A 27259-nucleotide genomic window follows, 5' to 3' on the forward strand; every position below is an offset into this window, starting at 1 on the left:
TCTTACGCCGTTCAAATTTTAGGCAAAAGCTCAGGCAGGTCAGGAGGCTGGGAGTATAGAATCCCTTCTATTCATTACATGGTTCAAGTCTAATCCACATAATCTAGTGCATGCGCATCCATCCATGCCGGAATGTATTCTCGGCGCCTCTCGATTCCTTCCAGAATCCCGCAGGACTCCGACTCCAGTTTGGTTGTCAGATGCCCTGCACGGTTGCTGCTAACCCTGCATGCTACTAAACACCATACAGTAATCACTCGTCTTACTCCTCTACTGGGCCTAGGTAGTCATAGACCAGCTTAGCCTTGAGGGCCTCGCCGCCCTTGCGAACCTCGATATGGCGGACATAGCGGTGCTCGCCGTTGAGCTGCTCGAACCCACCAGCCTGGTAAGTAACGCCATCGATGTCGAGGTGCTCAGTGGTCATGAGGATGGCCCTAGTAGTGCCCTGCTCCCAGCCATCCGCGAGCCATGGGGATGGAAGGTCGGCTAGGTTGACCCAGGCTGTGCGGCCTGTAATCTTACCAAATAGCGGGTGGTTGGGGTGTCTGGTCTCGTTGTTGAGAAGGCGGCTTTCGGTGGAGCCTGGTAGGCCGGATCCACTCTTGGAGTCAATGGTGAGGTGCGTAAAGCCGGCCTCGTCGGCATATTGCTTGATGGTCATGGTGATGCTGCCCACGTTGAGGGCCTTGCGGGTGAGCCAGTTAACGCCCTGGACTTTGAGGATGGAGTCATAGGAGTCCGATAGCTGAAGGTTCTGGAGTGAAGAGTCAGCCTTTTTTTTGCTTATTTGGGGCAGGAAGGTATTTGCGGCTTGTGTATTCCAAGGTCGTACGTACCATGCTCCACCGGCCAGTGAGATCATCGACGGTGATATTTCCTGGAGCCGCCATTTTGATTTGATTTGAGGTGAATAATCGGAAACTGAGAGAGATTTGTTGATTTGGAAAAGCCTGGCGAATTCTGAATCAATTGATGGTTGATATGATTGATTCTTGTGTGCCCAGCCTTATATGTTATATAGATCCATCCTACCTTATTTCGTCTCAATGCTTTCCGAATCTGTGTAAGTCGGAGCTCAGGATAGTCAGGCTGAGTAGCGACAGGGCTTCTGTGAATCGAGAGCCTTGCCGAAAGTCGTCCAACATGACCCCCAAGAGGGAATGTGTGTTCGCCTTTCCAGAATAACTCAAACCTCATGCAACGAACAAGCTTCTGCCTATCTACGTATGCCTGCCTAGCGCTGAGCAACACGAACCTGTTAAGGCACGGAGACTCGCACGCAATACCAGCAAACCATATAGCACCGCATGGGGTAGTAGAATGTGGCAGTAGAATATGGCAGTAGCGATGATCGTCATACACACTTTCCCATTTGAGTCACCTGCACAGCAAGCCTTAACGGCAGGGGCCGTAAGGAATGTGGGGCAGTAGTGGAGGCTTATTGGGTGCCCAGAGTGTGGCTACAATAAGATCCATGGATGGACTGTCTCCACCCTGCCCAGGTGGCTGACCACCGAAGGAGGCCGAAATACAGTAGCGTAAAGGGGTAGTTTTATCTTTAGTGGCCATCACCAGGTTAACATCAACGCTACCTAGGTAAGTGGCGGAAACCCGTTTTTATGTGAGGCCAAAAGTTGACTAAATAAATAAAAATCATGCATTATATTCCTTGGAATAGAGAATAATATCATCTGATGAACGGAGAGTATAGAACTTTACACATAATAAGAAGTTGTGGGTTAGGCTGAAGACACCATCACCGTCAGCTTGTATCGGATGTATCGTTTACCCAAAATTAGGTTAACTTTAACTTTCAAGGCGTATCCTACGTATGTAGGCATCAGGGTGTGGTGAGATAAAACAGTGGTCGCGGTAAAGCAGATAAATCAGAGTATGGGTGGATTGCCAATAAGACAAGCGGATCAGAAAGCCGCCTTACAGGCCTGTTATAGCACTGAATAAAGCGAGAAAGAACCAACAAATATTGAGTTATACTCTATGAATGAATGGCTACTAGGACTAAATAGTATGTAAGTATGAATGTGAGATAATTGAAAATTCAGAAGTGAGGGGGAAGTAATCTATCAGCGCCCTATGCACACAATTCGATGACTGCTTCTGTGTTCAAAATACATTTTTCTGAACACAATGCACCAAGTGTGAAGAATAAAACGCAAAAAAATACCAACCTAATTACAAATGCGCCTTGATAGATAGTCGGCTTCTAAACTGACATAAAATATATACCCCCGCTAGCTAAAGCCCAAGCCACCTAAGGTTCGTTGCTCCTGCGGCTCTCTTCTTTAAGGGCAGTTTGACTCTCGCTCCCAAGCTCTATCGCAGTGAGTGATGAGGATGTCCGTCGCTCAGCCAACTCGTTAGTGTCACCGCTCTCAGCACCCGCAATGCGCTCCGCGGCTGCATCTTTCGGCAGCGGCGCGAAATATACGGTGGTGTACATGATGGTAATGGCAATAATCTCCATGAGGACAGAGGGGTGCCAAGCCTGAAAGTTCACAGACGACGACGGATACAATGACATTAAGGCCAGGATTGCTTAACGACACAAAGTAGGAAATGCCACCGGCTACACGTAGCAAAGAAAGCGTCGCGATAAATCGCCATGTGCCTGCGGCTTTAAGGCCACAGTGGAAACTGAGCCAAATGGCGTAGATGGCGGAAGGGACAAAAAAGATGAATTGAACGATGGTGATGGCGGTGCGATATGACACAGTCATTGCGGCGATTGGCGGTGAGCGAGTGGGGGGAGGGAATGGAGATAGTTGGAATAAAACCAGATACTCACGAGCTAGGCATGGTGATATGGAGGCATATTAAGGAGATTAGGGGTGTATAACTGCATACCCCAATGGGACTAGCGTGTGTGGGGATCCTTAGGAATTCCAAAGTTCAGCTTCTGGAGGGTTCCACCTGATAACTACCTAGTTCGATTCCAGATTATGTTAGACGCTTAGTTGGTTAGGGTTATACCTACTCTGCACCTATGTATGTCGTAGGTAGAGTACCTAGGTACCCGCTACGCAATTTATCTCATCACGTTCACTATGTCCACAACATTATGGACATTGAAACGTTCACTTTCCATCGCTTGATATCCGCTAAATTCCCATCGCTGTATAAAAAAGACCAATTACCGCTACCTACGTAGAGTATAACACATGCAATAACCAAGAATATAACTGAATATATCAAAAGGCGGGAGGCAGAAAGTCGCTCGTCGGCAGCATGGCAGTAAGACGGCCAGCATCCTTCTCTATCATGTCGGCCAGATAGGCTGCTTTCTGAATGCTGGTCGTAGAGCGGATGGCACGAAGGCGGTCCACGATCCAAAATCGTGTCTCTCGCATGTTGATCGGGAGGCTCCCGGCAAGGTACAAGTACCAGACAACAAAATACACGCCCGAGGCTGGGACCAAGCGTGTTGGGTCAGCGCTGCTGCTACAGTCAATATACGAGGCGCCAGTTGTGGCCTCGTATTGGATAAAGCCAAGCATCTGAGGCACCGACGCGAGGATACCGTCGCGCATCTCCGTCGTTGTGTCCGATGTCCTCTGTAGCAGGCTCGTGTAGGCACCGCCGTCTGAGAATTCGTGTGGCGCCCATGCAAGTCCCTCGCGTAGCAGTGGGCAATAGATAACCTGGTTCAAGATAATGCGGCATGCACGCATCCCATCCCACACTTTTGCTATCCACGTGTTGTAGTAGATATGGTATTTACCCTGGAAGACAAGGCGTGGATTCGCCGTAGGGTCACTGACCGTCTTGAAACGCCAGCTCATAGGCAGCTCAGCGAAGAGGTTCTCGAGTCGCTGACTGAGCTCGGTGGCGTGGGAGAGCAGCGTCTCCCACTCCCCGGCCAGGAAGGGTGTCTCGTGTTCTGGTTGCACTTGGTTGTACAGATTCATGACCTCGATGTGCGCAGTACTTAGTATCCAAGACGGACTCTTGCCATTGACCTTACGCTCCATCTCGACACGCAAATAACGTAGGCGCGGTGGAACAGGTTGGTCGTATCGCGAGCATAGTGTGAGTACGTGGGAGACGGCCTCGCCGAAGATCTGTAGGCCCTGCCTTGTACGGAACTGGGACGTGCCGCGAAGCATCAACAGGCTAGCGGCGCCGTTTATGTCGCACTTCCACGCCTCAAGAGATTCGTCGCCCGAGCATGTGATGCTCTCAAAGAGTCCCAGAACCATTACAGCGAAGATGGCGCTGTCATTCCTAACCACACGGGCATTCATTAGCGCCACATTGACCCTCTCGATAGCTTGGGCGTAGCTGGAGCGCGCCTTGCGCATGACGCTATCGGCACCCGTAGTGCTGGCTAGCCCGGCGAGGCCTACTGCCCGGATGGCTACGCGTGCCAGCTCCGCGTCTCCGACCGGGCCGGCGAGGATGTTGCTGGCATAGTTGAACACGCCGGGGCACGGCCCGGAGACTTTTATGACGTAGTTGGCCATGAAGTAGTTTATCCCCAGCTCGTCGACGCTCTGAGACGGCATTGTGGGAGATATTAGCATTGACAGAACCTGACCGTCAAAGTCGAGGCTTGGTGTTGCGGGTTTGCCAGACGACAACAATGATACGGGCAACAGCTGACCTGGCTCCCACAACATGCCCGTGTCGTTAAGGAACATGCTCATGTCCTCTGGCCCAAGTGGGCTACCGTCTTCCATGATGCCATCCACGAGATCGTCTGCAGCCTTTGTATTTGTGTGCTGCTCTCTGTTTCTTGTCCTGTCCATATTTCCCATCATCCTCTCGGTTCGAGGTTTTTAGGATGTTCGGGTCATTTTCATTGTCATTGTCATTGTCATTATCGTTATCGTATTGTGTGGACCTGGTCGCGAAGTCATGAGACAATGAAGCCGCGGGCCGCAACCCGACCAACGACAGCTCGAAGGAGGCGGGAGATGGTGTGGCAGATGTCCTTTGGCTAGAGGGTGAATTCGCACGCCGTGTCTTGCGAGTGCGAGCGCGGTCGATGACCCGAGTCGTCTCATCGCGGAAGATTAGGCTCGATGGATCGTGGTAGCCTGGGCAATTCTGGCCCGTCCGACGGCCTGGGATGCGGGGGGACGTGATGAGTTGTGGGGCTCATATGGAATGGGGAACGGGAGCATCGCAACGTACACTGTCCGCAGAATGGAACCGCTTTGTCGCACTGGATGTAGTGGGCGGTCAGTGATGATAGGACAAGCTATATGTGGTGAACAAAGTACGCACGCGTCTTTTGCTGGTGCGACATTGCGCGCAACTTGCCGAAGGGCGCCCGCAGTAGACCATGATTGAATATGCTGGCTACGGCAGAGTCGAGCGAGGCCGACTCCCAATGCCTCCAGAGTAAGCCGAAGTCAGGAAGGTCACTGCTTTTTTTTCTTTCTTTTTTCAGTAAGGAAAAGTGGCAAGATCGGGCTGTGTGTGCCCACTTCTGAAATCGGAGTCGGCTGTGGGATGGTGCGAGGGGACCATGATGAAATGATTTGGCGCAAGTGAATGAGACCTTGCCCACGTAAGCTACATGACTGCCCAAGTGCCTTTGTTGCGCAGTTCACCGTCAACCAGGTGGATACCTATAAGCTGTACGGAGTACTCCGTATGGAGTACATACTTCCCCAAGCCGTTGGCATGGTGCTTATAATGCCTTGGCATACGTATAACCGTAAACCTTATGTGTCGATCGCAGGATTTCAGGTTGACATATAATTGGTAGTGGACCAATAGGACTAACCAAGTCTCAAAAAAAAAAAAAAAAAAGATGCTTGCTCACCGCACAGCCCCTGACAAGATGCCTCGGAATCCTCCCAGGTTGCCCAGGTGGAATTGGTTCCGGCTGACTCATCTTATTGGCCTGGGAATCCAGGAAACCAATCCGCTGACTAAAAGGATTGACAACCCGGGGACGGGCCGGTACTTTCGTAGGATCCAAACATCCCGGGATATCTCTTAGTGAACCCTTGCAATGTCGTGATAATTTACAGGAACCCACCTTACCCTTAATAGGGACTCCGGATTGGCTGCGGATTAGGGATTCAAGCTCGATCCCTACAGATTGACAAACTTTTCCCTTGGTTGTCGCAACTCTCGCTAGCATTCCTACATCCCATCGAGGCACATCTTGTAATTTCTTGTGAGGTGTGATAGGACAAAATGAACTATCTAAACCCAGATGGGAATGGTGTAATATGAGTCACGATGAGTAGCCAGTGTCGCCTGCGATTGGACAGACAACTATGGCAAGAGAACGAACACAACAATACTTATACCTCACCTGGTTCACCATGCTGTTGTTGCAATCTTCTAGAGCAGCAATCGTTTTCACTGTGGAAACCCCCCGTGCTTTCTCGAGCGCCAGACTATTGAAATGTCCGACCAAGGCGCAGGCGCAGGCGTGGGCTCTTCTTCCCCTGTGGCGCCTAGCCTACAGTTAAAAGAATACGAGAAAAATATTCTCGACCGCCAAATACACACTTCAGAGTCGCAGAGCAGTCGCTTAAAGCTTTTGTACACATGTGCAACAACCTATGAACTATTCGTTCTCATCATCAGCTCAATTGCAGCGATTATTGGAGGGGCTCTTCAACCCATATCTTTTGTAAGCTGCTCTTCACAGACATCCGATCTCCCTCGCTAATCTCCACCATACAGCTCTTTCTAGGGGGGTTAGCGCAAGCATTCAAAGAGTTCTTCCTAGGAACGTCTTCCGGCTCTCACCTTTCATCTTTGGTCGCAAGATTCGCCTTGTATTATGTATACATCGCCATTGGACAGTTTGTTTCGGTATACATCTCGACCGCTGGATTCATGATAGGAGGGGAAAATATAACTCAACGACTTCGAGAGAAATATCTCGCCGCTATCCTCCGCCAAAACATGGCATTTTTTGATGTCCTGGGGGCTGGAGAAATCACAACCAGAATTACTGCTGATATGAATCTGATCCAGGATTCTTTGACGGGCAAGCTTTCTCTGACTTTGTACTCCTGTTCCAATTTTGGGACGGCTTTCATCATCAGCTTTGTGAAAAGCTGGCGCATGGCTCTTATCCTGATATCCGCAATCGTGGCAGAAACTGGATCTATGAGTGTATGCTCTTCGTTCATGGTCAAGTATACCCATATGTCTTTATCAGCATATGGAGACGGATCGACAGCTGCGGAAGAGGCCATCAGTTCAATCAAGCACGTCACTGCATTTGGGATCCAAGACAAGCTGGCCGATCGGTATCAGAGGTTTCTGAACACGGCAGAGGCTTATGGTCTGAGAAGTCGCATTGCCCTTGCGGTCATGATGGCCATAATGAATGGTGTCATATTCCTAACCTACGGACTCACGTTTTGGCAAGGGTCTCGCTATCTTGTCGTTGGGGATATTGAATTGGGAGCTATTATAACCATTCTCCTTGCTACGCTGACTGGGGCGTTCACGTTTGGTAACATAGCACCCAATTTCCAAGCGTTTGCAACGGGCGTGGCAGCAACAGGAAAGATCCTTGCAACCGTGTCCAGGGAGTCACCACTGGACCCATCATCCTCCACAGGAAGAAAGCTACAAGCTGTGTCAGGGACAATAGAACTCAAAGACATTCGCCATGTTTACCCCTCTAGACCAGACGTACTGACTTTAGATGGGGTAAATCTTCTATTTACAGCTGGAAAGACCACTGCCATCGTTGGTGCTTCTGGGTGTGGGAAAAGTACATTAACAGGTCTTATTGAAAGATTTTACGAGCCAATAAGTGGCCAAATATGTGAGTCTTCTTCCCCTGAAAGATAGACGGTCCTAACAATGGCATGATAGTGCTCGATGACCACGATATCATGTCCCTAAATTTGCAATGGTTACGCCAACAAATAGCGATTGTCACACAAGAGCCCACGCTCTTCGCCACAACTGTATTCGACAACATCAGATTTGGTCTGATCGGCACTGAACACGAAAATTCCCCCCATAGTGTGTTGGAAAAACTTGTGTTTGATGCTGCAAAGAAAGCGAACTGTTTTGAATTCATTTCCGCGTTGCCGGAAGGATTCCATACCAGTGTTGGTGAAAGGGGCTCATTACTCTCGGGTGGCCAAAAACAGCGAGTTGCCATTGCAAGGGCTATTATTAGCAATCCCAAGGTCTTGCTGCTGGATGAGGCTACTTCAGCTCTAGATGCCCAGGCCGAGCGGCTGGTACAGGCGGCGCTTGATGTTGCCGCTAAAGGTCGGACAACGATCACAATCAGTCACCGGTATGTAACCAATTAACTTTTAAGTGTCACAAAACTCATTATGACCCAGACTATCCACCATCACAGCCGCGGACAATATTGTTGTCATGTCTCACGGGCGTGTTGTTGAGCAAGGAACCCACAACGAGCTACTTGAGAAACGATCGGTGTATTACGAGTTAGTGGAGAAGCAGCGCATGTCGACTGAAAGGAGTATCGTCACCTGCGAAGCAAATTCCCCTCTCGACCTAGGTTCCGAGCTTCCTGACTCGGAAGATGAGGTCCATGAGTCCAACAAGTACACGCACGAGATACGGCAGCATCGGGGAACCCAAGACCCCGAGAGAGGCTCAGAGGGGGATGCTGATGGCTGTGAATATCCCTTATGGACGTTGATTAAATTCGTCGCCAACTTTAACAAGGAAGAGACGCTTACCATGGTTTGTGGTCTGCTTTTCTCAATCGTCACAGGCGCCGGAAATCCCACGTAAAATCCCACTTCCACACGCTGCGCAGAATATTGATGTTGACCATTCCCCTAGGCAGGCTGTGTTCTACGGTAAGACAATTGCAGCAATGTCGCTACCCCCTAACATGTATGGGAAGTTACGCCATGATGTCAACTTCTGGAGTGCAATGTATCTGATGCTGGGAGGTACTGCATTCCTAGGCTGGGGAGCATCGGGTCTCTGTTTCGCCTACTGCTCCGAGCGCCTGATTCACCGTGCTAGAGATCGTTCTTTTCGAGCAATTCTCCATCAAGATATTTCCATGTTCGACAAAGCTGGTTTCTCGGCCGGTTCGCTTACGTCCTCGTTATCCATGGATGCAACCAACCTTGCGGGCATGAGTGGTGTGACACTAGGGTCTATCTTCATTGTCTCAACGACTTTGATTGCTGGCATTGCTGTATCAATTGCGATAGGTTGGAAGCTGGGACTCGTTTGTACCGCAACCATTCCAGTTGTTCTTACTTGTGGTCTCGTCCGACTCAAGATCCTTGGTGAAATAGCTCGACAGTCGAAGGCTGTGTATGCAGCTTCGGCAACTTATGCGTGTGAGGCAAGTTCGGCCATCAAGACGGTTGCATCGTTGAATCTCGAAAGCCATGTATTGGAAGAGTATCACAACATATTGGAAGCACAACGACAAAAGTCGGTCGTTTCAACGCTGAAATCATCAACGTTTTATGCAGCCTCACAGTCAGCCAACTTTCTCTGCATTGCGCTAGCCTTTTGGTATGGGGGAAGTCTCATCATCCACGAAGGCTATTCAATGGTGCAGTTTTTCATCGCTTATGCAGCTATTGTCGTAGGCGCATTCAGCGCCGGTGCTATTTTCTCCTTCGCGCCAGATATGAGCAAATCTCGCCAGGCAGCCCAGGATATCAAAAGGTTGTTGGACAGACCTGTTTACATTGATGCCCGTCGAGAAACTGGAGATCTGTTAACCAAAATTGATGGCAGCTTGGAGATGCGAAATATCTATTTCCGATACCCTAACAGACCGGAGAGGGTGGTTGTTAACGGCCTCAGCTTGAGTGTTCAACCAGGACAATACATAGGTCTTGTGGGAGCGAGTGGGTGTGGGAAGAGCACTCTCATTGCCTTGCTGGAGCGGTTCTTTGATCCTGAAGAGGGACAGATCTTGGTTGATGGGAAAGATATTTCGAAGTTAAATGTCAAAAGCTACCGGAGTCACCTTGCGCTCGTTAGCCAAGAACCGACACTGTATCAAGGAACCATCAAGGAGAATATTACCCTGGGGACCGACGACGAGGATGTTTCCGAGGATAAAATCACCAAAGCATGCAAGGATGCCAATATCTACGATTTCATCCAATCTCTGCCGTAAGCCACCCTTTTTCCCTTGCCCCCTTGCACGTTTCTTTCGCTTCTGTTGCTCTATATTTTCTAATTGCTTTGAGATGAATATCTACTAACACTCGCCTCAGTGATGGTTTCTCAACGCTGATAGGATCGAGGGGTGGCATGCTCTCCGGCGGGCAGCAACAACGAATAGCCATCGCGCGAGCGCTTCTTCGCGATCCACGTATCCTCCTCCTAGATGAGGCCACTTCTGCACTTGACTCGGAGTCTGAAAGGGTTGTCCAGGATGCTCTGAATGCGGCGGCTCAAGGCCGAACGACGGTCGCTGTTGCGCATCGGATAAGCACGGTGCAGAAGGCCGATTGTATTTATGGTAAGAAACCAATATTCCATTTTATAGCGGTAGAGACTAACCTATGCTAGTGCTGCATGACGGTAACGTTGTGGAACAGGGGACGCACAAAGAGTTGATGGAGCTTAGGGGGAGGTATTTTGAGTTGGTGAAATTGCAGAGCTTGGATAGCTTGGAGTAGGCTTGGTGTGTATGTATTTAGATATATATACTCTGTATATATATGTATAGTAGTATCATGGGATTCCTGCAAAGGAAAATCCAATTAATGCGATTGGTATTCTATGAACTAAAAATAGATAATTAATAATTTCAAAAACCCCCCTTCTAATCTTATGATGCATAATACTTTTTTTTTATTTTTACAGCAATTTGAGCTATTTTGGTAAACTAAGGAACGATTAAAAACTGCAGGTTTATTGGTGAAACAAGTCAAGGGGAAATTTTTAAAAAGAGGGGTAGTAAGCACTCATAATTGAAAGTCAAATAACATAATGTGCTATAGCACATATTATTTACACTACCTAAAAGTATGGATAATGGATAATATTCACGATTCATAAAGGCATCCATCTTTTTGCTGTTCAGGTGGTTTCCAAGGCTGCCCAGTGTACCTGGGCACCCTTAATGGATGACTAAATCCAGTGTCAGCAGGTGGGGCCTACCTATCCATGGATGGGGCTCAAGATGGCTGAGTCAGCCGGAATAAATATCCCGAGAGGCTCCAAGGTTGGATCATTGGTTACAAACACCCCCATGCTCTCGGGTAACTAATGAGTTGGAAAACCTCAGTCCTCAGCAAAGTTGTTCAAGCTGAAAGGTATGGCAGATTGGCCATATTAATGGTAGAGGCCGTGCACTGAGACCCCAAGTGTGCACCAAGAGAGTATTGTATACGGATGCTGAGTACTCCGTAGTATCGACAACTATGAGTACTTTGGATACCCCTTGTGACTGATTCAATCCCGTTGAGAGTCCCAATTTTATCGAAGGATCAACTTGACTCGTGGATAATTTTCTCTACCCACTCACAGTTTACTCCGTATACCCTGGTGGGATCCGGCTTAAGGAGAAATTAGACGTGGCGTTACAGGAGGCTCGGAATACATAACGAGGCTGAAACACTCTCCCGGATGAAGACCCCATTCCGTTTGGAACTACTATAAACCAGACAGGGGTGTCCTCAACTATCCACTTTCACCACCCACTTGACAGAAGGATGACATTCCTGATTTCTCAGTTTGAATTGGCCTTACAGAAGTTCCCCGAAGAAATGGGGTATTAAAGAGCGCCGATCCGTCATGAAATATGGCAGACAGACAGCAACACCGACCACCCCAACATGCGTGGAACTTTCATTCTTTGTTTGCTTTCTGCGGCGCTGGGCGCCAGCGCTGCTATTTCTCAGTCTAACCTCAAGACTCATGTCGATGTGCTGGCACTCGACTACGCCTTTAATCCAGTCAAGGCGGCGTACTGGACTGGATATCCTCATCACCGTCGTACCCCCTTTGCGGTGTCGCCCGATGGGAAATCAGCGTACATTGCCTATCTTGACTCCAGTGCCACGGATGTTCATGTGCAGAAGGTGGATCCTACCACCTTTGCTGCTACGGGTACAACTGTGACCGTCTCTGGTGGAAAGGAAGGTATGTTGCCCGCTCGCCCACAAGCAATGAAAAAGGGGAACCACTAATACATGGTATAGCTGGAGGTCTTGTGGCTCACAATGATGGATTTGCCCTTCTGACCAACGAGGCCATGCCCTCTGGCACCACCAACGCACCGCCGAGCGACACCCCTGTTCCCGTACTCTACCGCTATACCTCAGGGAAACAGACATGGAAGACCTGGCTGGGTGGACCTGGCGTCCACGAGTCCGAAGGACTTTCTGCCTCTCCCGACATGAACGGCGACCTCGTCTACTCCGAGAGTGCAGAGCTCTACGGCGCATACTTTGTCGTCACTGATTACTCCGGTGACGCATCGGGCCATTTCGGTGACAGCGTGGAGTATGTCTCGACGAGCGGAAAATTGGAAACAATCTCTGGTGCTAGTAGTGCGTGGGGTTGCAGCCACAACACCGGCATTGCATTCGAAGCAGCCGACGACGCCCCCTTCGCCGGTATTTGCGCCGAAGATCAGGGCGCGATCTGGTTGAACACCAAGACGCAAGGGATGTCCACCGATGGAGTCAAAATTTCCAACGAGAACACTACAAACGGCGCGTCTGGTGAGCCTATGGGTGGTATGTCTGGTAGCTACAGTGCGTTGGCTCGGTTTGCGGATACTACCAAGTATATCTTCGCCTGGGTTTCCCGCGGCGCGATTGATGTGACAGAGAACGCCTGGATGGGAAGTGGCTACACGAACGTGCAAAACCGCACGAACGGTCGCAATGTTGCTATTTCGCTTTTCTCTGATAAGTATACCAAGGTTGGCGCCCAGGCCACGTCTGAGGTCGGCTCCGAGGATGGAGATAGCCAGGTCAATTGGGTGACCTCTGGATCGAACGATTGCTCAAACGCTCACGCTGCCGCCTTTGGAAGTAGCAATGCCCTCATCACCTGGGAGGAGATCTCGAACCCGACTTGTGACTTCATTGCCATGGGATGCCGTGGTACCTTTGCTGGAACTTACTTCCAGCAGGTTGACTCTACCGGCTCCAAGGTTGGTGAAGCTTTCAGCGCCGACGACGTTTACGTTTCTGGTGACATGGTGACTATGTCAGATGGTAGAATCTGCTGGCCCTATGTCAACATGACTTGGGACCTCTCGCAGTCCATTGATGACTCCTCGTCCTCTGTGACTAGCAAAAAGTTGAGCATTGCTTGCGTAGGGCTCGATGGTGCAACAGATTCCTCGACAACTACGGCTGCTAGTGTCACCACTAGCGCGACCGTAAGGGTCGCCGTTACCGAGAGTGCGAGTGCCGTCAACAAGGCCGCTTCGAGTGAGACCACCGTCAAAGCCCCAAGCCAGACTACTGAAGCCGCTTCAAGTGCAACCACAATCGAAGGAATAAGCCTGACCACCGACGCTGACGCTGCTTCCAGTGCAACCACTATCGAACCTACAAGTCAGACTACCGAGCCCGCAGCCAAGGCTACAAGTGGGAGTGTCGCCGCCATCGGAAGCGAATCTGGGAACACATCGAGCAGTTCTGTGATCGAAATCGCAACGGCCGTTACTAGCTCAGCGGCCAGTGGCATTGTGGATGTGATCGCAAGTGGACCAGACAGTGAACTTCCGGCTGCCACTACTATTTATACTCCCGACACCCCCAGTGGGGTTCCCGCGGTGAGCGAAGTCCCCACTGATGCCCAGAGCGCCATTTCAAGCAGTGCTGTCAATGCCATCCCGAGCGGCACTCCTACCGGAATCGCCAGGGGTCATGGGCGGAAACATGGCCACGGCTGGGGACACCATGGCACGGAACACCACAGTTCAGGACACCACAGTGCGAAATATGATGAGGTCCCTGAGAGCGAGCCCCAGGTCAGTGGGGCTTGCAAGTCCTAGTAGATTCTATGGTTTCCCACTAGAATTCCATACCTAGGTATTAGATCTTTCCTCGCATGACAATTGTATAGTCTTCTATGAAGTCTTTCGGATATTCCTGATGGTAATTGTAAAAACTCCAGACTTAAGGGTTCACTCACCGTTTACAATCATGAAACCCACATATCTTCATTCAGCTACATAGACTCCGTTCCGTGTACCTCCGTGGACGGGCTTCTAAGTATGCCACCGGTTCATAATTCTCTCATTGGATATTACCTCGCCGTCTTCTTGAAGCATACATATGTATACAACATGAAGTGTAGTCGGCCGCCTATGTGGCCTTGTCATGTCTTTTTGGTGGTCTTTTGGATACTCTTTTTAGATGCTCTTTTTAGGTGTAAATAAGGGCGGTAAAAAGACATATTCCATAGAAGAGACTCTCCTTCATATAACCTTTGACTGTATAATTAGTTTCCGATCCCTAGCCGGGATATACCTTCGCATACTTGTAAAGTGCGAGTGGATGTAAATTAATGCCTGGCAATATAAACCAATGAGAGAGTTATGAACCCGTGGCATACTTAATCGCCCGTAGCAGGGTCTCGAATCGACGTATCACATTTACAGCTGCAAGGACCAATCTTCTTATTCAATTTCTAACTGACAAGAAACAACGGAGCATAAGCGTTTCTTCAGACAGCCAAGTTGCATGGCTTACCCTTCATCCAGCTGACAATGTTCTTCTGGAGGCATGCCATGAAATTCAGACGAATGCTTTCCGTGAACCACGCAGAATGAGGTGTCACTACCAAGTTAAAATCCTCAGTTCCAGCACCCAGTAGGACACTATTTTCCAGGCCAGCGGGTTCATGTAGGAAGACATCAGTCGCGGCCCCCGCACTCTGCCTCACCTTCAAACCCATTATTAAAGCCCCCTAGTCAACTATCCCTCCTCGTGAGACATTGATTAGAATTGCATGACGAGGCATGGGACTAAACTCGGTATGGAAGATCAGTCTCATTGTGTCCCGGACGCTTGGGCAGGCCACGAAAACAACAGAATAGTTTCACAGAACATCATCGAAGGGGACGCGTGCAGCATGTGCGTTGTTTGGTGCTCCCTTTCTCCCCGACACCCAGATTTGCATCCCCAGTAGTTTTGCTCTAATAGCTATTTGCTGTCCAACTTCGCCGTATCCGATAATGCCGACAGCCTCCTCAGAGCAGATCCTTGGAGCCTTGCCTTCTGGATCTCTCAACGACTCAAGAATAGCCGTTGTATGCCTTCCATGTCTAACCAATGATTCAGCTCTCACCAGTCTATTTGACAGAACATTAGAGCATCTGAGTGAGAAATAAAAATCAAGAGCATGCTCTGCAACTGCAATGGGATTGCAAGTCGGCGAGTTAGCGACATGAATACCACGTGCCTTGCACATGCCCATATTGATATGTTCGGTCCCTGATGCGACTACCGCAATCATCTTAAGCCTTGCAGAGACATATTCACCCAACACGTCTTTTGACATACGGACACCCGTGCATATAACAATATCGGCGTGCTGAATACGACTAGTTATCTCATACTCGGTAGTGCTTGGGTATTATTGTAGCTCGGACGTGTAAGGGTAAGGAAGGTCGACATTTAGAGCTGGACAGTAAAGGGAATTGAGAGCGACGATCCTTATATGCCGTGTAGCAATTGGTTGTGGAACCTTGGTTGGTAGTTTCAATGGGTTCCGAACAAGGGCAAGTCCTTCCACGTCCGATGGACTGGCTTGCGGGAGTTTGATGTTGACCCTGCGATGGAATGTAGCAAAGTGCCCCATGTCTGGAATGCGCAATAATCTATGCAACTTCGCCGATTTCCGTCGTATGAGCAAATCCGTTGACCTTATCATCTTCGCTGGGGCTATATAGTGGGCCACAGAATGAATGCCAATATGAGTAGGCGTGAGAAAATAAATGAAAACAAAAGCCCAAACTCAAGAAATCAGGCGGATATCCGATATGTCCTCAAAAATTGAAAATTACATTGCCTCATCTTTTAGCATGGGTCATATATCATATCCTTGCAAAGCCGTGACGTGGATCGAAGCCACGTTCCATCGAAATGGACTAGCAAATTCGGCGCCTTCATTAACAAATAAGCGAGGTCTGCAATGTAATATACAAAATAAATACAAAATACGTCCACTTTCAAAGTGCAGCGATGCTTGGGGAGGTTCTCACTTGCTGCGCCCCTATCAGCCATGCCGTGTGCATTAGTTGATATGCAAGGCTTACCATCACACCATAATCACTGGGAAGGTACGAACAAGAGTTTTGAGCCCCCACTTGGGCTGCATATGGCGTCGGAGAAGGATGAGATTCATGTTTGAAGGATTGGGACCCTTGTTGACTCCAAACGCATAGGCCCATGGAACACCCCCGCAGGGCCTCCCGAGCAGGTTAATTACCAATTTTATTCTAGAATCTCCTCAAAACTACCAAGACTTTCACTTTAGATCCGCAGTACGGAAGATACTGGAGATTGAAGGGGAAAAATGTGTGGAATAGTAGATACGAACACCGTCTCACCAACGATCTATTACTCAAATACCGTCCTCACATCAACCAAAGACTAAACTTATACCAAATCTTTGCTTTCACCAAAGTCCAAGCGAGCTTCCTGATCACCGTAACAGAATAATCCAAATCAGTATCGATTCTCCCGGTGGCGGTTATTCTCACATGATTGAATCCTGCCCCTCTTCAAATCTCACCCCATTTTTCAGCGCCCCCAGTCCCGAAATCTCGATCTCGATCTGGTCCCCATCCTTTAGTAGCTGCCGCGGCTTCTGGAATATCCCTACTCCCGCCGGGGTTCCTGTCATGACTACCGTATGAGCTGGGATAGTTGTGCCTGGATTCGTGTTAGAGGTATTCTAGAGAATGTATAAAGAATGCGGAGTGAAATTACTCTGACTCATCCAGCTAAGAACTCTCTCCGGCGGAAAGATCATATCCTTTCCAATCACAGTATCCTGTTTCACTTTTCCGTTGACTCGGGTAACAAGAGTAGCCGATGCTCTCTCTTTCGTAAAAACATCAGGGCTTACAAGGACTGGCCCGATCGGGGCGAATTTGTCAAAGGCCTTCGCGTAGAAAAACTGGCCACCGGACTGCTCAGGGAGCTGGAAGAAGCGACAAGAAAGGTCATTTCCAATTGCGTAGCCGAGGATATACTTGGAGGCTTCCTCAGGTGTCACGTCGCGGCATTCGCGCGAAGTGACGAAGACAAGTTCGCCCTGGTCTCAGTTAGCGACAGTTGGTTTGGGTGATTGGTGTGGATGGGCTCACCTCCCAGTCTGGAAGATGTGAGGCGCAGAAGCGACTGATAGGAATGACTTCATTTGGCGATGCGAGAGCCGCTGGCGGCTTGGTCCATACGGGTGGGTTGGCGGGGACATTGAGCTGCTAGCCATTAGACGTAATGTTCCTACCTACTCGTGGGGTTATACGGCACACATTGGCTTCTTTCGCGTGGCTCCTGTAATTGAGCCCGACGCAATAGATCGGAATATTTGTTTTTGGCAGAGGGGGAAGAAGCTATAAACTTTTCAGTCAGCCTATAGTCCACATACCGGGTTTGAAGTGACGGCTGACCTTTGCTATCGTGGCTGTAGTAGCATTCTGGCCCTGATCCAAGTCCTCGTAAGTTGAATATGCGTCCACTAACGCTCCGATAACAGGCCTAGTCGAGGTGCAATTCGCGAAGAACCTATCGCCATTTTCTGTCTCGAAATGACACAAGTATCGGAATGAACTCATTGTTCTGGGATTCAAATCCGGAATGGCAAATGGTGAAATATCGGTTTCTAAGGAGGACAGCAAAGACAAGACGAGTAGGAAGGCTTTTAAAATTCAACAAGTGCAAGGTATGAAGGTTCCTATCACAACTGGCGTTGATTTTACATGTGAGCCAATTAGTGTTTTGGTTCTTCTAGCTCAAAAGTTCCTCCGCGGAGTAACTATCTACTCTGATGAGGGTCCGAGTCCACATTGCAACGATGTTCGTATCCAAAGAGGCGTGATTTTCGCTTGGTTCCTCAGCCTGTACCGAGCTCTGATTGGAATTTTAATTCACCAGAATGTGGGCCCAGTATGTATGTGACGGCAATTCGAATCAACCATACCCCTTCACGCTAAGAGGCCTCGGTCGTCGGCTGGTTTCCAGGATAACGTCCGTATAAATGATCAAATCAAATACTAGATTCTGTGCCGTCACATACTTTTTTTGCCTTATCTCACACAAGCTGGTTTCCTCGCCCGCAAGCACATCATAATACACCCCCCTGGGAAAAAGAAACGCAAAATCATGTCACTCTGGCTTCTCGATTTAATCACCCTCCTCCCTTCGAAATGGCAAAACTGGATTGTTCTACCCTCCAGTATCCCCATCGTCGAGAACTCCCCGGAAAAAGTTCAACTCAGCCGCATCGCCCACGTCTACTTTGAGCATTCTGATCTCGAAACCTTCATCAAGTTCGCCGCGGACTTCGGCTTCGTCGAGGCGGCGCAAAATGAGAAGACAATCTACTATCGTGGGTACGGAAAGGACCCCTATATATACGTAGCGTCTCAGAGCGAAACGCGGAGATCTCGGTTCCTGGGCACTGCCTTTGTTGCTAAGGACGAGGAGAATTTTACCAAAGCTGCCGCGATACCGGGGGCAGTTCGCAAGGCACTAGATGACGCACCGGGAGGCGGGGAGATGGTTACGTTTGAACGGCCGAATGGGACGTTTTTCCATGTTGTGTATGGGCAGACGGAGCGGGATGTTGAAGTGAAGACGCCTCCGACAGCGACGCACGATTCTCAGGGTCCCTTCAATACACCGTTTGAGAAACCGCGAAAAGGACAGTTCCAGCGATATCATGATGGGCCGGCGCTGGTGCATAAGCTGGGGCACTACGGGTACGTTTGCAAGGAGTTTGATGTGGAGCTGGAGTTCTACACCAGTAACTTCAACTTCGTGCACTCGGATATCTTGAACCTCCCGCAGTTCCCACAGATGGATGTCATGACCTTCATGCACCTTGATCTTGGCGAGGAGTATACAGACCACCATTCCTTCTTCCTGCAGCGGGCGTCGCCGACGTTGGGCAAGACATACGTCCATCATACCTCGTTTGAGGTGGCTGATTTTGATACACAGTTAATGGGACACCATTACCTGGCCAAGAAGGGTTGGAAAAGTGTTTGGGGCGTTGGGAGGCATATCCTCGGGAGTCAGATTTTCGATTACTGGTTTGATAGTTCGAGGTTCAAGATCGAGCACTATGCCGATGGGGATGTGGTGAATCGCGATAATGCGACACGCAGGGAGCCCGTTGGACCATTGTCTGTTTGGGGGCCTGAATTGCCCAAGGATTTCGGGGATAATAAAGCGAAGTAGTTTTGCTTAGTATTTAGTACCGTTAAATAATATCAAAAATGAAGTTATCTAGTTGAGCACCAGTGAAGTAAACGTATTAACATGTATTGTTTTAACACTACGAAAAACAGTAGCTAAAAAATCACCGCATTTGGCCTCGCAAAAACTTTGGCGCCTCATAAGTCAAAAAGTCTTTCCCCTTGAAAAACCAAACAAGGCATCCAAAAAGCGTCAACCATTTTTCCGCCGTAGGAGTGATAGTGCCGTTCTCTGAACTGGGTCAGTGGCCCCCTCCAGCAGCACACTAGTCCGAGAGACCAACGTAATCTTCTTCGATCCTTCAGCTTCAGCCAGTTCCCCGGCGAGTTCGACTCCCAGAGGCCCCGCGCCACCGATAACAATCCTCTTAGCAAGCTTCAGCATCTCCTGCCCCTGGTATATTGCCTGCCTCGTATCTTCGAACGCAGTCGCCTTGAATGGGAGTCTCACACCCGCCTGTCCAAGCGTCGCCGGCGTCGTACTCCCAGACGCAATGACAAGGTAATCGAAAACGAACGAAGTAGCGATCGCGGGGCCTGAGCCTACAGAAAAAACAACCGAGACCGACTTGGAGGAATAATCAATCTTGGTCACCAGCCCCTTGACGAAGGCGAAAGCGCCCGCTGGGTATTCGCGGAACGCCTCTGGGATGGAATAGAAATATTTGCTTTGTGGGAGGCTTTTAGGCTTGACAATGAACCTTGGAGCCGCAATGTTGAAGTAGTATTCATCGGAGGGATTGATGAGGGTTATCGCCGCTCTGGAAGTTTGTCGAAGCAGTTTCTGGCTTATTGCGAGGCCTGCGTGGGAGCCGCCGATGACTATCACAGAGATGGGTTTGGACATGATGATGTGGTTTGATTGTTCTTTCTAGTTGGATAAACAGCGAGGGTGCTCCGTTTGTATGATTCATGAAAATGAAGCAAACCCGATTGCGTTTGCAACACAAGTATTAAGTGGATATACTGGATATACTCGACATGATTGGGATCTTCCTCGGAGTAACTTGAAGTGGGGCGATTCTCGGGGCAACTTCAAGTTCTTCGGGGGATCTTCAGTAGGCCCCCACAAAAGCATACTAGACAGTATCATTTGAATGGCAGATTTTGAGTCGACCTGGATTATCTCTTCAGCTCGCCCATCCTGTGACCCCTCGGCCCACAAATTTTCATACGGAACGTCTGTTCAAATATAAAGTACCAAGGAATACCCTGCCTAGTACTGAGATTCTGAACGAACGAGCAGCAAATCCATGCGTCAAAATGAGCAGCTCAAGCACTCCATTCAAGGCTATAATCATAGGCGGCGGCCCGATTGGACTGGCAGCCGCACATGCACTTCACCTAGCAGGTATCGATTTCGTCGTCCTTGAGCGCCGGCCCGCCATATTTGAAGACAGGGGTGCCAGTCTCATCGTTCACCCTCATACCTTCCGTGTGTTGCATCAATTCGGCATACTAGATGACTTGTTACCTCGCGGCGCGGAATTGAACCATCATCTATCTTTTACTGCTGACGGAAACGTCTTCAATGAGGGCAGTCGATATGCCCTGCTAAGTGAAAAGTGAGTCGTCTAAAAATGCGCCCTGTTTTCCTTTTATTGCTCACATACAACCTTCTCTTTGAGGATGTGGCTAATTATTAATAACTATTTTTCCAGTCACGGCCATGGCCCGGTTGCCTTCCACCGTGCCGAATTAATCGAAATCATGTACAACGGTCTTCCTGGAAACGCCAAAGAAAAGGTCCTAACGAACAAGAAACTCACGGGCATTACAACAACCCAAGATGGAGTCACTGCAACCTGCACCGATGGCAGCATCTTCAGCGGCTCGATCATTATCGGTGCTGATGGCGTCTACAGCAAAACACGCCAGATAATGCGCGACCTTGCTCTCAAAGAAAACCCGACTCGGTCGTGGGATCTCCAGCACCCATACACGGCTGCATATCAACTTCTCTATGGGTCATTCCCGTCTCCATCTACGGCTGGTCAGGGGTACGATATCCAGTCAAAGGAGAAGGCGGTAATGTACTTCAGCGGGCCGGACCGGGGTTGGTTCTTCCTCTATAAGAAGCTACCGAGGCCGACGAGTGAGCGAACAAATTATACGGACAAGGATGTCGAAGCTTTGGCGGCGGAGTTTGCGGAGTTCCCGTTGACGAGAACGGTCAAGGTCAAGGATGTCTGGCCGCAAATGTTAGGGGCTGGTCTGACAAACTTGGATGAGGGGATTGTCAAACATTGGAGTCTTGGGCGTATTGTACTTGTTGGTGATGCATGCCACAAGATGACCACGCACCTGGGATTAGGTTTTAATCACGGTATCCAGGATGTGGTGGTACTGTGTAATAGCCTCCGGAAGGCTCTTCTAGCGGTCCCTGGTAGCGCACCTGATGCTGATACCTTAACGGGTCTCTTTGAAAAATATCAGGCTGTCCGTATGAGCTCTGTGTGCTCTCTTCAAGGGGATGTTCTGAAATCTGGACTGGAGACGAGGATGCACGCGTGGCATAACATATGTTACTACCTTCTTTCGCGGTATCTGATGGTCCCGAAGATAGTTGAGGATTTATTCATGAAATTTGTTATGGCGCCAGAGTTTCGCAAGGGGCAGGTTTTGGATTATGTGGCCAAAGAGGAGCGCATGAGAGGAAAGGTTAGTTGGATACACCCTTATTAAGAGTTCAACGGCGACGGGGAGGACTAGCAACTTGAAGACCATAGTGCAACGGCTTTCCGCAGAAAAATAGTCAATAATCTGTTCATCATTTAACACATACTCTTGTAACCTTCCTACAGAATTGTGGCGTAGGCTTCTTCGGATATGCTCTACAATAGCTCTTCTTCGCCAATACATCATGCTTCCCTTATCCCTAGAACTTTGTAGAAGAATAAAGCCTCACTGAACACCATCGCGATATTAGCAACAGATTTGCCTAAAATTTTGGTCCCACACATTGATCCAGTTCCACGTTCTTAAGAATATAACATTCCTATAGGACCCTTGCAGTCGTATTAGAAGCCGCTACAACTTGAAGTTGTATACTGCTCTGCTGTAACCAAAGCCAGTTACAAAGAACATTCTTCGCCATCTACCCCGGATCGTGTGACTCTTGACATATTAGATGAGACAGGTCCTTGTGTACGCTTTACAGCCGAGGTTGCATTTCTGCCTCGCTATGGCTTGGTGTTGGTACAATAATTTGCGCCGGGGCCGGGGTTTTACCGTAATTTGCACGGAAAGACTTTCTCTCGGAGTATCCCAAAATAATGTCAAGAAACCTTGGAATATATTATAAATTCCGGCGCTAGTGGTCACTAATTATGGCAAGAGATACATGTGGCTAAGGCCATTTGGGGCCTTGGATACAACAAATATACGCGGTTATAACTGCGGAAACCCCCGAGCCATCAACCACCCATCCTATGAACTGTCTCGTCATACAAGCTGCACAATGACAGAAAGTGTGTCCTTTGCGCTCATCACCGGCTGTAGCAGTGGAATCGGCAAAGAACTCGCACTAGCCTTCGCAGCCAGAGGAGTCACTGTATTCGCCACAGCACGTCGCACCGAGTCCCTCGACGATCTCACAGTCAAATACCGCAATATTAAAGCTTTGGCACTTTAAGTAAGCGATCCAGAAAGTATTACAAGGCTAAAGGACAATCTCTTGGAGCAAACAGGTGGACGTCTCGACTTTCTGGTTAACAATGCAGGAACGCACTATGCAGGGACTGGCATGGACTTAGAGATGGGCGAAGTTGTAGCTCTATTCCAAGTCAACGTTTTTGCTGTCATGCGCCTGTGCCAGATATTTTTACCGCTTCTTCGCCGGGTCACCACGTGGTCAAATTGTGCAGATTGGAAGTGTGACGCGGAACATACCAGTTGTTTGGCAAGGGGCCTATAATGCATCAAAGGCTGCGCTCAGCCAGTATTCGAGGACGCTTCGACTGGTAAGATTTCACCCCGTGGCCGGAAAGAATCGTTCTAATTAAGACGCAGGAAGTGAAATCGCTAGGGATCGAGGTGATTGAGATTGTCACAGGATTTGTCCAGAGCAGCATTCTTCATCGTGGTCTCCACGCGCCGGAGGGATCGGTTTATCTCCCTATCAAAGGTGCCATTGCAGATATCAAGTATCAGGGCAATGCGAACGGGATGTCAGCAGGCGCGTATGCAGCATCGATTGTCGAAAAGCTCATGCGTCTGCGGGTTAGTCCTGAGATTTGGGAGGGCGGAATGGCGCGCTTTCTTCGTTTTGTTGTTACCTTTTTGCCATTGCGGCTGCTGGTATGTCAATTTGCTGCAGTGCTGAGTGCAGCTTTACTGATGATCTCCATAGAATCTGCTTCTGTACCGGGAATTCAAGCTGGACCTTGTGAAGGAATCAATTGGCAAGCGGACGAGTCAATCGTAGCAACACATCAATAACGCTTAGTAGCAGTGCATGTGTAGGAGGTGAGCCTTCGATCTGACACCAAACAGGCTAAGAGAGCGTTGTAAACAAGAAACAATTTTTAATGTGAAAAAGATAATTATTCTTGCTATGTGATGGCGTGTGAAAGTAACTTCACGCAGCGAAAGTGAGAAATGTTTGTTGAAAGATGGCGTATTTTTAGACGACTCACTTTCTGTTGGATGCCCGGATGCCTAAGGCATAACATGTAAATAGAACCCAGATAGTTTGCCTGCTCTCTCTCGTCCTCTCTTTCTCCTCGTCGTCCACCAGAATACATACAGAGCTTTCTCTATGAACTTACACGTATTGTATCACTTTCTAAGCACACGTTGGCGATGGCTGACAGAAATCTGTCTGTATTGCAATGTATGGGTACAAATGGCATAGATGAAGAACTCTAATAACTAAAATGACAAAACCCGCTATTTCAACAATCTGAGCGGTAATGATGACTAAACGTAATATATGGTATGCATGGTACTCAAAGTCACATGATTTGCATGGTATAATGTCAAATTGCAAGGTCAAATACATGGATTTACAAGGTATTATACCATGCAAATCATGTGTTACGATATATCTTCATGAAGTTATTCGCGGAAGGATGCCTCAGGCATGCAGTGTCTGACTGAGCGGTAACCTTTCGATGGTGGAACGGTTGTGTTCCGCCCGCCTCTCGCCAAGGAAATCCTGTAGAGAGGTGACTTCAATTCCCTTCGTCATGTACATCCGGTTTTGCCGACCTACCGATCCATCCGGGGAGGACTTTATATAATGAAGGATCATAGAGAAAACTTGAGGGGACCTCAAGAAACAGTCTTTGACTTTTCATGACAGTTTTGTTGACTTCCGTTCTCTTACCTGACTGACAGGCATCTACCCCGACTAGTAGTATATCTTTACATCATGTGACTTCGAGTACCATGCATACCATATATTACGTTTAGTCATCATTACCGCTCAGATTGTTGAAATAGCGGGTTTTGTCATTTTAGTTATTAGAGTTCTTCATCTATGCCATTTGTACCCATACATTGCAATACAGACAGATTTCTGTCAAAAACGACTATTATTGGTGAATACGGTAGATATGGGCAAAAAGATGCGCCGAGGAGAAACTTCGGCCCCACTTTCATGGTGACGATGAAATTTACGATGCTGAATAACTGAATTTGCAAAATCTCTGTTCAATAATTGAGCCTTGCTTCTGCGGTGGTCTTTTTATCGTGTTGAGAGGTCATATTTTCTTTCCTCTTTTGCTCCGAGAATTAGCTGCTCTTCAAGCCTACTATATGGAACATTCTAAGGCCTCCTCTCCTCGTCTGGAGACCAAAGCTATGCCGTTGAGGGTCTGTGATAGGTGCATCCGGTAAGCCATAGTCCCCTGTTATCCACTAAGTGCTTTTCACCTAAGTTATTCCGCAGAAAGAAAGTCAAATGTAAGACTAGTGTTACTAATACAAGGTATCCACTCACTAAAAATCTCCGCAGGTAACCAGACAAGACCGACCTGCTCTCGTTGCTTTGAGCTCGGGAAGACATGCAACTATACCCTAGTCAAACGACGACCCGGTCCTCCTCGTGGCTCGCACTATACAACTCGCCGATCCAGGTCACGCACGTCATCTGGTAGCTCTACCATTTCCCCTAAATGGATGCTGAGAACTAAAATATAATGTCAAGCTCCACCAGATGGTGGCGCCACACTTCAAGTGCCCGACTGCGCCCTTTCCCTTATAGGCTCCCTCCCCACTTCCGCACATCCTGTCTTTCATGAGCAGTCTATCCGTGGAGCTTCTTCACTGGACGCTAGCAGCAGCCCTTCGTGTGCAAGCTACCTGAGTTTCCCCTCGGCGCAGGAGGAATACCTGTAAGTACCTATTCTCATCATTTCGGGGCTGAGCTAAGCTTCGGTACTCTTCCAGCGTTGAAAGCTTCTTCGATATCGCCCGTGATGCGAATCCTATATTTTCGAAAGAGCGATTCATTCGCCGCTATCGGAACTCGCTATGCAATCAAGATCTTATCTCGACTTTGGCCATCATTACTGCAAAATTGACACAGTTTTCCGCGTACGATGACGGGCCAAATCTAGATGCTGGATTGGACTCACTCCTCAGCTCAAGCCTGCTAGAAGATGACCTGATTGGAGACACCCCATCCCTTGATCAGTTCCGCAAGGCTTACGTGCTAGCCTTCTACGAGTTTCATCAATTTCCAGGCCACCAGTCCTGGCTGCGTATTGGCAGGGTAACGCGCATGGCATATCGTATCGGCCTGGACCGACTTGACCGTATCCGTGTGCTCTTCTCCAACTGGAGCACGGTTAGCGATGAAGACATCCAAGAATGGCGGGCGCTATGGTGGTGTATCTACCGGCTCGACACATACTCCAATCTCGCGTCCGGAACACCGTATCTAATTGACGATACGGTCATCAATACCTTTTTCATTCTTGGTCAGACAAGGAGTGCTTTCAATGGAATTCTCCTACCTACTAACTCGGACGGCCTATCTGAGCTCCTTTCCGCCATCACATCGGACCCTGGCACCTTGCTAAACAATATTCACAACATCACGATCAGCACCATGCGTCAGGTCGGTCTAGTCGTCCGCATGCACATGCTGCGATGGCAAGATGGAATAGTCGACAATGTCGCCAATGTCGAGCGACAGCTAACTACACTTCGCCTTGCCCTTCCACCGGGTTGGCTGAACCCACGACGCAATGCCTTTGCAAACGAGACCCCCATCGACCACCATGAAAGGTTAATTACTGTTTTCCATCTGCGGATGGCCCAACTGCTTCTTTCCGTCGTGGACTGCAGTCACAAAGGAGCAGACGACTGGCTGTCGAGCTGGCAGCGCGTTCTCGAGGCCTGTCAGGACATTGCCGCGCTGGCCGGTCAATGGGATAGTGCATTCTGCCTCGCTGTGGACCCAGCAATCACCTTTACCATTTTCACAACCCTTATCTTCTTCGATCTTCATAGGAAGTCGGCGACAGCGTTAGATGACCGCCTCCGCTCTAGTATCAACCACGATATCACCGTTCTTCATTTACAGCTCAAGCATTTCGGCAATCTCTGGACGCAGGCGAGGCTTCTTACTTGTAAGTTGTTGTAGTCTTCCCTAGCGCCCTAGCGGAAACACAAGCTAATAGACATTATACAGTGTCGTTCGAAAGCTTCAGTGAAACCTTGTCAGGGCCGCTTTCTTACAATCACATTGCTCTAATTCTGTCGTGCTTCGAGGCGCCGCTCCATCCGAGATGGCTGCACTTTCTTGCGTCGGCTAAGCCTCTTCTAGATTCTTGTCAGTAATATTAGTGTCCCGCGCCAAATTTGAACCAGGACTCGAACCTAGAGCCTAATCCAGTGCCCAAGATCACGAATGAGACACGTAACAAG

The 27259-nt window shown here is 48.9% G+C and overlaps 14 protein-coding genes across 14 annotated transcripts; 6 read left to right on the plus strand and 8 right to left on the minus strand.

The window, feature by feature from the left end:
- Positions 1-262: 262 nt before the first annotated feature.
- On the minus strand, positions 263-893 carry N7455_007593 (uncharacterized protein; the record flags this gene model as incomplete). Its single annotated transcript, XM_040958415.2, has 2 exons — positions 263-757; positions 840-893. The coding sequence occupies 2 exons, from the start codon at positions 891-893 to the stop codon at positions 263-265; spliced, it is 549 nt and encodes a 182-aa protein (XP_040811042.2).
- Positions 894-2275: 1382 nt separating this feature from the next.
- Positions 2276-2741, minus strand: N7455_007594 (uncharacterized protein; the record flags this gene model as incomplete). Its single annotated transcript, XM_065605672.1, is given in 2 exon segments — positions 2276-2509; positions 2526-2741. The coding sequence occupies 2 exon segments, from the start codon at positions 2739-2741 to the stop codon at positions 2276-2278; spliced, it is 450 nt and encodes a 149-aa protein (XP_065460621.1).
- Positions 2742-3212: 471 nt separating this feature from the next.
- On the minus strand, positions 3213-4661 carry N7455_007595 (uncharacterized protein; the record flags this gene model as incomplete). Its single annotated transcript, XM_065605673.1, has 1 exon — positions 3213-4661. One exon carries the CDS (start codon positions 4659-4661, stop codon positions 3213-3215), a length of 1449 nt encoding a protein of 482 aa, XP_065460622.1.
- Positions 4662-4686: 25 nt separating this feature from the next.
- Positions 4687-5310, minus strand: N7455_007596 (Zn(II)2Cys6 transcription factor domain-containing protein; the record flags this gene model as incomplete). Its single annotated transcript, XM_065605674.1, has 3 exons — positions 4687-5087; positions 5158-5188; positions 5251-5310. 3 exons carry the CDS (start codon positions 5308-5310, stop codon positions 4687-4689), a joined length of 492 nt encoding a protein of 163 aa, XP_065460623.1.
- Positions 5311-6388: 1078 nt separating this feature from the next.
- On the plus strand, positions 6389-10601 carry N7455_007597 (ABC transporter B family protein; the record flags this gene model as incomplete). Its single annotated transcript, XM_040958527.2, has 7 exons — positions 6389-6619; positions 6673-7774; positions 7825-8260; positions 8310-8726; positions 8782-10089; positions 10194-10441; positions 10492-10601. 7 exons carry the CDS (start codon positions 6389-6391, stop codon positions 10599-10601), a joined length of 3852 nt encoding a protein of 1283 aa, XP_040811111.2.
- Positions 10602-11762: 1161 nt separating this feature from the next.
- On the plus strand, positions 11763-13942 carry N7455_007598 (uncharacterized protein; the record flags this gene model as incomplete). The annotated part of the gene is made up of 2 exons (XM_065605675.1): positions 11763-12069; positions 12129-13942. 2 exons carry the CDS (start codon positions 11763-11765, stop codon positions 13940-13942), a joined length of 2121 nt encoding a protein of 706 aa, XP_065460624.1.
- Positions 13943-14616: 674 nt separating this feature from the next.
- N7455_007599 (uncharacterized protein) lies at positions 14617-14847 on the minus strand (the record flags this gene model as incomplete). Its single annotated transcript, XM_065605676.1, has 1 exon — positions 14617-14847. The coding sequence occupies one exon, from the start codon at positions 14845-14847 to the stop codon at positions 14617-14619; it is 231 nt and encodes a 76-aa protein (XP_065460625.1).
- Positions 14848-14991: 144 nt separating this feature from the next.
- N7455_007600 (glycerate dehydrogenase) lies at positions 14992-15369 on the minus strand (the record flags this gene model as incomplete). The annotated part of the gene is made up of 1 exon (XM_065605677.1): positions 14992-15369. One exon carries the CDS (start codon positions 15367-15369, stop codon positions 14992-14994), a length of 378 nt encoding a protein of 125 aa, XP_065460626.1.
- Positions 15370-16653: 1284 nt separating this feature from the next.
- On the minus strand, positions 16654-17737 carry N7455_007601 (fumarylacetoacetate hydrolase family protein; the record flags this gene model as incomplete). The annotated part of the gene is made up of 5 exons (XM_040958519.2): positions 16654-16829; positions 16887-17214; positions 17267-17380; positions 17435-17515; positions 17573-17737. 5 exons carry the CDS (start codon positions 17735-17737, stop codon positions 16654-16656), a joined length of 864 nt encoding a protein of 287 aa, XP_040811129.2.
- Positions 17738-18284: 547 nt separating this feature from the next.
- On the plus strand, positions 18285-19364 carry N7455_007602 (2,4,5-trihydroxytoluene oxygenase; the record flags this gene model as incomplete). The annotated part of the gene is made up of 1 exon (XM_040958548.2): positions 18285-19364. The coding sequence occupies one exon, from the start codon at positions 18285-18287 to the stop codon at positions 19362-19364; it is 1080 nt and encodes a 359-aa protein (XP_040811151.2).
- A 210-nt stretch (positions 19365-19574) lies between these two features.
- N7455_007603 (uncharacterized protein) lies at positions 19575-20228 on the minus strand (the record flags this gene model as incomplete). The annotated part of the gene is made up of 1 exon (XM_065605678.1): positions 19575-20228. One exon carries the CDS (start codon positions 20226-20228, stop codon positions 19575-19577), a length of 654 nt encoding a protein of 217 aa, XP_065460627.1.
- Positions 20229-20644: 416 nt separating this feature from the next.
- Positions 20645-22066, plus strand: N7455_007604 (FAD-dependent oxidoreductase; the record flags this gene model as incomplete). Its single annotated transcript, XM_065605679.1, has 2 exons — positions 20645-20946; positions 21043-22066. 2 exons carry the CDS (start codon positions 20645-20647, stop codon positions 22064-22066), a joined length of 1326 nt encoding a protein of 441 aa, XP_065460628.1.
- Positions 22067-22841: 775 nt separating this feature from the next.
- On the plus strand, positions 22842-23807 carry N7455_007605 (uncharacterized protein; the record flags this gene model as incomplete). The annotated part of the gene is made up of 3 exons (XM_065605680.1): positions 22842-22979; positions 23393-23680; positions 23733-23807. The coding sequence occupies 3 exons, from the start codon at positions 22842-22844 to the stop codon at positions 23805-23807; spliced, it is 501 nt and encodes a 166-aa protein (XP_065460629.1).
- A 1334-nt stretch (positions 23808-25141) lies between these two features.
- On the plus strand, positions 25142-27172 carry N7455_007606 (transcription factor domain-containing protein; the record flags this gene model as incomplete). The annotated part of the gene is made up of 6 exons (XM_065605681.1): positions 25142-25218; positions 25275-25288; positions 25341-25478; positions 25542-25719; positions 25775-26961; positions 27024-27172. The coding sequence occupies 6 exons, from the start codon at positions 25142-25144 to the stop codon at positions 27170-27172; spliced, it is 1743 nt and encodes a 580-aa protein (XP_065460630.1).
- Between the last annotated feature and the right edge of the window lie 87 nt (positions 27173-27259).

This window comes from Penicillium solitum, assembly GCF_028829755.1.
Source record: "Penicillium solitum strain IBT 25940 chromosome Unknown utg000005l_segment0_segment0, whole genome shotgun sequence".
In the NCBI taxonomy this organism is placed as follows: domain Eukaryota; kingdom Fungi; phylum Ascomycota; class Eurotiomycetes; order Eurotiales; family Aspergillaceae; genus Penicillium; species Penicillium solitum.